The following is a 10,576-nucleotide window of genomic DNA, read 5'->3' as shown; positions in this document are numbered from 1 at the left end:
TGAATCCGCAAGCCGTGGACGGGGAAACGGGTTGTGGTGTCGATGAGACGTTTGCGGCAGACGTCGACGAGGAGGCGAAAATGCTGCAGGAAATCGGCGCCAAGGATAGCGTGGGTGACGTCAGCGATATGGAAGAGCCATCGGAAGTCCCGGCGCAGGCCCAAGTTCAAGGTCAATGACTTCTGAGACTGAGATAGTTGAATTGTTGGCAGCCTTCAGGGGGGCGTGAAGCAGGGTTGATAGGAGCGGCGATAGAGCGCATTGGTGGGTATGACTCTAACTTCTGCACCGGTGTCAACTAAAAACCGCTGCCCGGTGACGCGTTCGACCACGCGAAAAAGGCGGCTGCAGCAAGGGCCGTCTCCACTCGCCGCCACTAGTGGTTGGCCGGTGGGTTTCCCGTCCAAGTGCAAGGCAGCAAACAGTGGTGTGCGTCTGCTCCAAACCAGCGGCGGTACCAGCAAAGGCCGTCTGACTGCGCACTTCCGGATCGAGGACGACGAGCGGAACGAGAACTTGGTCTTGAACGGGAACGGACTGGGCTAGGCGAACGACTGCGGGTGGCAAGGGTCGCTACGAGTTGAGTGAGGCTGCTGACCTGCTGGGCAAGGTCGTCCACAGACACGGGTCGAGGCGACCGCTCAAGCACAGCGAGGCGATCGATATGAGCTGCCTGAGGGGTATGGACAGCGTTAACGTCTACGGGTGTCGGAGTAGCGACTTCCATGACCGCGTCAGCAAGAGCAGCGAGCTCGTCGATGGCGAGAGTTGACGCGGTGGCCAAAATCATTTGTACGTTACGGGGAAGCCTCTGTAGGAACAACTCTCGAAGGAAATCGCCGCCAGCGGTTGGTGTGCTGTTGCTGAGAAGCTGTTTCATCCGACGAAGTAGTTGGGTAGGCCGTGTGTCGCCGAGCTCTTCAGCAGAGAGAAGCTGCTGCTGACGCGAGCGCGCGGAGGTGGTCGTCCTGGTGCGAAGAGCGGATTTGAGACTATCGTAGGGGTTGTCCGGGGGAGTAGTAGTAATGACGTCGTAAACCTCGTCGGCGGCTGCAGGTGACAACGCCGACACGACGTGATAAAACTTGGTAAGTTGAGAGGTCACCTCGGACAAGTGAAATTGGGCTTCGGCCTGTGCAAACCAGGTAGCGGGGTTACGATTCCAATAAGGAGGCAGCTTTACCGCAGCGGCACTAGGAACATGAGCGACGGGCGGAGCGGCAGATGGGTTGTCGCCGTGGTGCAAAATTCTGGTGGATCGAACGTTCGGGTCACCACTGTTGCGAAGCGACAGGCAGAGTACGCAACTGCTCAGCAGGAGAACCTTAGCTCGCATGAACTCGGGAGATTTTATTCGTCGCGCGCTTCGGCGCTATGTTGGCGCTGCCGATACTGCCGCCACTGTCCGGAAATTTTATTTAAAGCGAGCGATAAAAGAGAACCGAGCGCTACTTTCTTTTCAGCGCCTTGACTAAGAAACACAGGTGCTGATTAGGACTCCTGGTAGAACGATACTCAGGAGACCCGTCCAGCACCTCTACAAGCTCGAGTCACAAGAAAAATAGTCGAAATCTTGAAACACTACGTCGTTCTCATCTGTGGGTGGCAGGCTGTTGAATACTATGTTGAAGACGACGACTCAGCGCCTGCACGCCCACGCGATTGCTCACGCTTTTTCATTCTTCTCCCAAGCACCATCCAATAAACATCGTCACCTACTTGCTCTCCCTGTACTGTATTCCAAAGTGGTGCCGTGACCAGGATCCAGAACGCAACAAGTACTGACCGGGAAGACTACAGGGAGCTTGAGCGATGGACCGAACTCAGCTGAACAAAAAGCGCAAGATTCTGCGGAACCAGGTGACGACGATCCAGAACGATCTTGACCGACGAACGGCGGGTGAAGAACCTCAGGACATTACCGAATTGGCAGCACGCATCGACAGGCTACAAAGCCTCAACGCCTCTCTCAAAGAAGTCGATAGTCAGATCGAACCTCTTCTTACTGAAGATGAGTTTGACCAGGAGTTCACGAAGCAGCTGGATTATCAAAACAGATTGGAAATGACCCTCTTCATGGCAAAGGCACACGTCGACGCCCGTAGACGTGCTGTGACCACCTCTGATATCCCTGCCATCGCACATCCACAGGGAGATGCCTCCCCTGCGCGGGTACACACCGTTCAAGCACCACAAACGCAAGCCGCTGTTCGCCTTCCCAAACTAGAAATGCTGAAGTTCGACGGCAAACGATGTCACTGGCAGCAATTTTGGAGTCAATTCAATGTGACTATCCACACCAATGCCTCACTCCCTGAGAGTAGCAAGATGCAGTACCTAATGGCTGCACTACAAGGGGAAGCTGCGAACGCCGTGGAAGGTCTACAGTTGACTCCTGGCACTTACGAATCTGCCGTCGAGATTCTCCGCAATCGTTTCGGCAACGATAATCTACTAATTCAAGAACACCTCAAAAGCCTGGCGGATATCGAACCCGTACGTTCGAGCCGACATCTCTACGACTTGCGGAGGCTATATGACACAGTCCAGGCTCACATTCGAGGACTGAACTGCCTTGGCACTACTACAGAGTCTTACTGCTCTATGCTGTACCCGATCTTGCTGAGATCTCTTCCGATGGATATGGCATTGCAATTTAACCGTGTACTTACCGAGAAAACGGTATCAACCGCTTCGACATCAACCGCTTTGACATCAGCCTCTACAGGCACATCGTTTCACAACAACGCGTTGAAGTCATTACTGACCTTCCTAGGAAACGAAGTAAGGCACCGCGAAGAAATCACCCAGCGTACCTTTCAATCTCCTCCCGAACATGACCCCACAAAGACGCCGCACTTTCGCAAATTTAAACCGGCGAATGGTCGTCCAGTGGTCACATTGCAAAACATGGTCAAGGCAGGCAAGGGAAATGAACGCTGCCTCTTTTGCAACATGACAAGCCATGCGATAGCAGATTGTACAAGCACAAAGTCTCTTGCCGAAAAGAAACACGTATTAGCAGAGCAACGCCGATGCTTCAGATGTTGCAAGCCGAATCACGCTGCAAGACATTGTAGAACCCGCCCAAAATGCCACAAATGTGCCGGTCACCACGCAACGACGATGTGCGACCCAGAATATAAGCCTCGGCCATCTGCCCCTGCTCCCGGAACGTCCGCGGCAGTCACTCTGAAGACCACAGTCAATCGCTCCCCCCAACGCATTCTACTTCAGACCGCCACAGCCTGGGCACACGCAACTAAGGAGGAAGTCTTCACGCGCCTAATCTTCGACGGCGGCAGTCAACGCACGTTCATCACTCGTCACTTGTCGAAAGCACTCGGATGTCAGATCGTTCGCACAGAGCACATCTCCATTGGGGCATTCGGAGTTCAACACAATCGTCCAGAAGTACTGGAAGCCGTTGAGCTCAGTTTAAGGACTATGCATGGAAGAGGTGAACATCAAAAGATAACAGCCCTGGTGGTGGAACAGATATGCTCTCAAGTCTTGGACGTTCCACCTGATGTCATCAAAGAGCACATGCAGCAGTACAAGCTGGCAATAGCCGACTGTCGCGACGGTGCCCTACGTCAACAAATAGAGATTCTGATTGGTGCGGACCACTACTGGGAATTTGTTACCGGGCGCACTCTTCCGGTGTATCAAGGTGTACAAGCCGTCGAAACGACACTTGGCTGGACGCTGCAAGGACCATGCTCTCTACCAAACGTGGTGCGCACAGCAAGCTGTCACACGGTGACTGTGTTGCACGCAAGCCAACATCGCGAAGCGGTGAACGACATGATGGAGCGAATTTGGAACTTGGACAGCATCGGCATACGTTGCGATGAGACAGACGCAGCACAGCATCACTTTGTCCTCGATAACTTCAAGACGTCCATTCAGTTGAAGAACGACAGGTATTCAGTTGCCTTGCCGTGGAAACCAGTTGTGTCAATGCTAGACAACAAGCACATTGCGGAGAAACGTCTTTCACAAGTCACGAGGCGTCTAACCAAGTCACAAGGGTTAATGGCGAGATACGACGCAGCCATACGTGAATATCTTGTCTCTGGAGTAGCAGAAAAGGTTACCCAGGAAATGGATCAGGCCCAAAATGCAGCACACATATACTACATGCCGCATCACGCAGTCATCAGGGAGGATCGAATAACTACAAAGATGAGGATCGTCTTCGACGCATCCTCTCATGAAGCTGGCACCAGCTCGCTCAATGATAATCTGAACGCGGGCCCCAACCTAAATCCGGATATCATGCCACTACTTATGAACTTCCGCCTTTATCCAGTAGCCTTGGTATCGGATGTACAGAAGGCATTCCTACAGATCGCCATACACGAGGATGACAGAGACGCGCTTAGGTTGCTGTGGTACAGCACCACGCCGGTAGACGGCCAGCTACTGCCTAACGTTGAAACGTGGCGCATGACTAGGGTGACTTTCGGCACGGCCCCTAGCACGTTCCTCCTGGCAGCCACGTTACAGCACCATATCCAGCGGCACGCCAGTGAGCATCCGAGACTAGCAAGGATACTTGAAAATTCCATTTACGTGGACGACGTCATTTTTGGTGCGGCGAACGAGGAGGAGGCAGAGGAGATGTACACCGAAACCTTACAGCTGTTTGGAAAGGCTTCCATGAAGCTCCAAAAATGGGGTTCGAACAGTTATGCGATGCGCGAGAAGTTTAAGTCAGAACCGGATGCTGTTTTGATTGGAAACACAACGAAAGTACTTGGCATTCCTTGGAACCAGGAGCAGGATACGCTGTCTCTCCCACTTGACTTCCACCGCACATCAGGAGAGTACAACGGCATGACCACGAAACGACAGGTGCTGCGCTCTGTGGCACAAATATATGACCCATTGGGCTTCATCCTTCCGTACACCGTCACCGGAAAGATGCTCCTACAGGAAATCTGGAAGCACGGGTTGGAGTGGGATGCTCCGCTACCAGATGATATCGCTCGTAAATGGGGCGCTTGGCACAACGAGCTCCAGGATCTCAAAGACATTGAAATACCACGTTGTTACTTACCGGACATGAGCACTGAGATCCAGCCACAGCTACACTTTTTCTCTGATGCTAGCCCCGGCGCGTACGGTACCGTTGTTTATCTACGTCTCGGCGGCTGCGCGGACGGATACAAAACACAACTGATCGCAGCAAGATCAAGAATAGCACCAGTGAAGGAGGTTACTCTAGCTCGTATGGAACTACTTGGTGCGCTGATGTCAGCTCGTCTCGCCAGCTACTTGCGGGACAATTTCAAGCTCACCACCTCAGATTTCTTTTGGACAGATTCAATGATTGCTTTGCAATGGATACGAGGGGACGCAAACCGCTGGCCGCAGTTTGTGCGCAACAGGGTCACAGAAATTCAACAGAAGGTAGAGAAAGATCGATGGAGATACGTGGGAACAGAAGCAAATCCAGCCGACTTGTTGACGCGAGGAACAAGTCCCAAGAAATTGCTTCAGTCCAAGCTGTGGTGGAAAGGACCATCATGGCTGGCGCAATCTGATGACAAATGGCCATCTCCTGAAGTCAATGAGATGACACGCACTCACGTTCATAAAGAGCAGGTTGTGCTCCAAACCATCGCACCATCGTGCTCGGATCCAGTGATGGATCTGGGACGATTCAGCAATGTCAATAACCTCCATCGTGTAACAGCGTGGATAATTCGATTCACCAAGAACTCCAGAGGAATAGGTCGGATCAACGGTCCCTTAAGCGCTAGTGAGATTCAACAGGCCGAACGCTACTGGGTAAGGCAAGAACAAGAATCTGCATTCGCGGACGAAATCAGCGCACTCGGAAGCAACAATGCACTTAAGCGAACATCGAAGTTGAAAGATCTAAGGCCATTTATTGACGACGACGGCATCCTCAGGCTTGGAGGACGAATGGGTGGTAGTCGTCAAACATTTTCGGAATGTCATCCAATCATACTGCCAACTCACTCGCATTATGCTCGCCTTTTAATTTTACAGTCCCATCGACAAGTTTTCCACTGCGGAGTGCGTGACACTTTAGTGCAGCTACGCGAAAGGTTCTGGATACTCCGAGCACGCCAACAAGTCAAGCGAATACTACGAGGTTGCGTGACATGCAGAAGAAACGACGCAAGGCATCTGACACAACCTGATGGCCAACTTCCACCTGACAGAGTGACGATGAGTCATCCCTTCGAGGTCACAGGCATCGATTTTGCGGGACCAGTAATGTTGAAGCGAAGGAGGAACTACCACAAGGGCTACATTGTCCTCTTCACTTGTGCCGTCACAAGGGCTGTGCACCTAGAGCTGTGCGAGGACATGTCGGCGATCAAGTTCTTGCAAGCCTTCCGAAGATTTACAGCTCGTAGGGGAATCTGCCAAACCATCTACTCGGACAATGCCTTGACGTTCAAAAAGGTCGCAAGAGAAATTCGGGACATACAGAGGATCTTAACGGACCCACTGGTGCAGGACTATTCTTCACGTAACGGAATCCGCTGGAAATTCATACCGGAGCGCGCACCATGGTGGGGTGGCTTTTATGAAAGACTGATAAGATCCGTAAAATCAGCATTGAGGAAAACCCTGTCCAGGAACGTCGTAGACTTCACCGAAATGCAAACTCTGCTGGCTGAGGTGGAGGCGATGATGAACTCAAGACCTATAACCTTTGTTTACAACGAAAACTCCGAGCCGACACCACTCACTCCAGCAACCATGATAATGGGAAGACGTCTACTCGCACCACCATCGACGGAATCCACCACATCGCGGAACACAATCCATGACTCATCGTCCACGAAGATAAGGGAGACATGGAAAAGACAGCTGCACTACCTCAATGCAGTATGGAATAGGTGGCAGCAAGAATACCTCTCGGAACTACGTTCTGCATACCACTCCAAAGGGACAAACGACTGCGACGTTCGAACCGGAGATTTAGTTCTCGTCAAAGAGCCCAACTGTCCCAGGCTTCAATGGAAAATGGCCCTCGTTGATAAAGTTTTCACAGGTGCTACTAGTGAAGCAATACCTGTTTCTTACTCAAGTAGCAGTAAAGTACAACTTGCTTTTCTTTTATCGCTCGCTTTAAATATAGTTCTTAGTTTCTTGACACGTTAGAGCAAACACCATTTATATATAGCATCGCCTCGGTGGCTGTTGACGAGCTTCATGCAGGGAGAATGTTGGTTGTCTCCTACGCAAATGTTATATGTGAACGCTAGCAAGAAGCGGCAACGTGTAACGGCTATCCTGTCGGTCTAAGGGGCCAAATGCTATAAGCGCCACATAATATAGCTTAGTCTAAGTTCTACGAACTATATCTGTACAGACATCACGTGATGCCTTTTATATTAGCAGCACAATATCGCTAAAATGTGCCGCTGATTAAGCGTTTTCGTTTAAGATTGTAATAACAAAATATTAATGATCACACACCTCATAGGAACAATAACAATGGGTGTACCTGAAGCACTAGGGCATATGAGCTAAACGTACCAGCTAATTACTACCTGAACAAAGAAGAACAAGGCACGCTCGCCGACGTATACGCGAAAAAGGCGTAACGTCTTACAAAATACTCGTTATTAACTGTATCCCATGCTGCTCACACTTCCAGGAAGTTTGCTCCCATCATTTGATCACCTATTAAGCGTTAGTGGTGTGATCAACCGAAAGAACGACTATCCAATGCCCGCACCTAATGTATGGGTGATTGCATTCTAGCTGGTACAATCTTCGAGATTCCAAGTACAAACGGGCTGCGTGATTGATCTAATTCTAATTACTAATTCCAACAACTCTGCTATAGCGTTACGTGTAATGCATCTTTCTTCTCTATGGCGTAATCTATAGCAGAAGTGTACGCATGCCTCAAGTAAACACATATGTGTAAAACTCAGTTCTGTGCGCGCAGACTAGGGTTCCGAATCCCGAGCCGTTTTTACAATCCCGGGATTTCGAAATATGGATCCTGGGATCCCGAGATGGGATCGGGATTTTTTCGCAACTATACCCAGGATGTCGTATAGGCTGTATCCACTTGCACAACCATGCTATTCACAAATTCTGATATAGTTCGCGTCTTTTGTCATCCCAACGGAACATTCTAGCGGACGAAAAAGCGCAAAAGAAATTGCTCACGGGGCAAAACCTGCGTATTACATTTGAGATGACCCAAGACTTGCCAGTAGGAAGAGTGATAAAAGATTTAATGCAACATAGGAGCAAAAGAGAGATGACCCGAAACAACCGCTTCGGAGGGACCAAAAGCAAAAACAGAACTACGTGCACTCAGGCACCTCTTCTTCTTCGCGGCTACTACATCCCTCCCTCCTCAGCTGTAGCCATAGCGTTCCGGGCTTTTCCGTGTGCGGGTGGGATAACGCTGGACAGCATTGTCTCCGGATCCAGTTATATGGGGTGGTGGCCGATGGTCGATACCGATACCGATGGCACCGATACCGATGGATAGGGTGGTTCTCGTTCTCGGGCGCCTAGGATGCGGGTGCCTCAGGAAAAGGTAACGGCGGAGGGAACCTCTCACGCAGTCGAGAAACGCCAATGGAAATTGCCTGGTCCTCCTACGACTCCACCGAGTTTCGCCCCTTGATGTGGTCCTTGTGCACCAGATGCCGAAGCTGGTGCTCATCTTGGACTACATAAATGACCGATCCCTGCTTAGCCACAATGACACCGATTCTCCAGTGCGCCTTCTTGCAAGGGTCCAACATCCAAACCTTTTGATTAGTCTGAAAACTCGTGTTTTCCTATTTAAGTTCGTCCTCTGGCGGTCCCGTGACGCGCGAACTTTCGCAGACACGAACGGCTGACCCGAGCAGATAATGTCCAACGTGTGGCGGTAATGTCGGCCGTTCAACATTTCACAGGGCGGACGTCCTGTTGTGACGTGCGGTGTTACTCGATACTGGAACAAGAAGTCGCGAACAGTGTCCTTCCTCCCCTCCTCTGTGGAGCGGCGAAGAGCCGTTTTGAAAGTGCAAACAAAATTCTCTGCTAACCCGTTGGACTGGGGGTGGTAAGGCGGAGTAAGAATGTGTTTGATTCCATTCGCTTGAAGAAACCGGCTGAAATCTTTGCTGGTGAAAGGCGGGCCATTTCGAAGCAAACATTTCACTGAAGGCAGTGGAGGTGTGCGCAGCCGTGGTGCTCGTTAGGTGCGCTATCTCAGGCCATTTGCTAAAAGCGTCGACCACGATCAGGTAGCGCTTCCCGTCCAGATGTGCAAAATCAGCATGCAGACGTGCCCAAGGCTTTTCGGCAGGTTCCCATTGATGAAGCGGAACCGGGACTTCCTGTGCTGCAACAGCAGCACATGGTCCACAGGACTTCACTTGCTCTTCAATGTCCCGATCTAGGCCGGGCCACCATAGATAAGACCTGGCTAGCATTTTCATTTTCGTCTGACCTACGTGCCCCTCATGCAGGATGCTCAAAAGAGAATTCCGGAACTTTGGCGGAATCACTGTTCGGATCGGAGACCCCAAAGCAGACACCCTTTGTGCAATGTCAACTCCGTGCGGCGCACATGGTATGGCTTGACGTCTGCATCGACGTTTGTTGGCCAGCCCTCGCTAACGGCTTCAGCCACCCTTGCCAGCAAGGTGTTTCGACGTGTAGCCTCCGCAATATATTCTACCGCGATGGGCAAGATGGAAACAGTATGATGCAGGACAGCGTTCACTTCTGTGAGAAAGACGTCAAACACACCCTTCTCCATATCCAGGTCACCGGAGCTCATCCAAAACTGCCGTCAAACTAAGGAAGCCGCCATTAAGCGTCCCCGTGTTGCCAGGGCAGAACTGGCGGAGCCCGCTAGTTTTGGCGGAGGAAATCTGAACAATGGTTTTGGTTCATGTTTGTCGTTTTGTCACTGTGTGTACCAAAGACGTGTGAAACGTGATAAAAAGCGATTAAATCTAGAGTGGGGTTATATGTTGTGTGTTTTATTGTTCCGATGTATTCTTTTAGACTGGCCTCCACCTTTGAGCTTTCTAACTCGAGCCTGCTTAGATTTCGGTTTCTTATCCGTGGTTGTCAAACCTGTCAAGCCATAAAACGCGTGAACGTGTCTTTAATTAGTAAGTTTATTGGCGATTTCAAAGATATCGTGATTACCGATGCCTTTCATTAGAGCCGAAATCCGAGAGCTTCGACGCTGTTCCGGAAGTCAGCAACATGAACATGAAACTCCCCATTGGCCTCTGGCGATGGAGCTCCCATGTTGTTATTGTTGTTGCCCAATAAATGCATAAAAGAGAACTGCACGCAGTGCAGAGAGGGTGGATCAGGAGCATCTTTCCCAAAGTAAGTAGCCTGCTTTTCCTACTTTCATGTGTGTGAAATTCTTCCACTATGTTTTTGATTGAATTAAGTTTGTCTTTCCCTGGCCGTGCAGCTTTGTACATCAGAGTGCAAATATGTACAAACATAGCTTTATATTTGTAACATTCACCCAAACCTATAAATTTAAACATCAGAAATATTTTACTAACATAGCATTGACTAGAGGGCACATGCCGCA

General features: G+C 50.5%; 2 protein-coding genes across 2 annotated transcripts; one reads left to right on the top strand and one right to left on the bottom strand.

Moving 5' to 3' along the window:
• Positions 1-376: 376 nt before the first annotated feature.
• On the bottom strand, positions 377-1,336 carry LOC135373145 (uncharacterized). Its single transcript, XM_064606403.1, has one exon. The coding sequence runs from the start codon at positions 1,334-1,336 to the stop codon at positions 377-379; it is 960 nt and encodes a 319-aa protein (XP_064462473.1).
• Positions 1,337-1,812: 476 nt separating this feature from the next.
• Positions 1,813-9,814, top strand: LOC135373143 (uncharacterized). The gene is made up of 2 exons (XM_064606402.1): positions 1,813-7,042; positions 9,255-9,814. The coding sequence occupies exons 1-2, from the start codon at positions 1,813-1,815 to the stop codon at positions 9,812-9,814; spliced, it is 5,790 nt and encodes a 1,929-aa protein (XP_064462472.1).
• Positions 9,815-10,576: the final 762 nt, after the last annotated feature.

This window comes from Ornithodoros turicata, unplaced genomic scaffold (assembly GCF_037126465.1).
Source record: "Ornithodoros turicata isolate Travis unplaced genomic scaffold, ASM3712646v1 Chromosome21, whole genome shotgun sequence".
In the NCBI taxonomy this organism is placed as follows: domain Eukaryota; kingdom Metazoa; phylum Arthropoda; class Arachnida; order Ixodida; family Argasidae; genus Ornithodoros; species Ornithodoros turicata.
This window is presented reverse-complemented; position numbering and strand designations above follow the sequence as displayed.

Excerpts from the sequence above, each read along its gene's own strand:
- LOC135373143 (XM_064606402.1), top strand. The coding sequence starts at position 1,813 with ATGGACCGAACTCAGCTGAACAAAAAGCGCAAGATTCTGCGGAACCAG. Across the intron at positions 7,043-9,254 it reads CGTTGATAAAGTTTTCACAG|GTAGCGCTTCCCGTCCAGAT; the intron begins GTGCTACTAGTG and ends GACCACGATCAG.
- LOC135373145 (XM_064606403.1), bottom strand. The coding sequence starts at position 1,336 with ATGCGAGCTAAGGTTCTCCTGCTGAGCAGTTGCGTACTCTGCCTGTCG.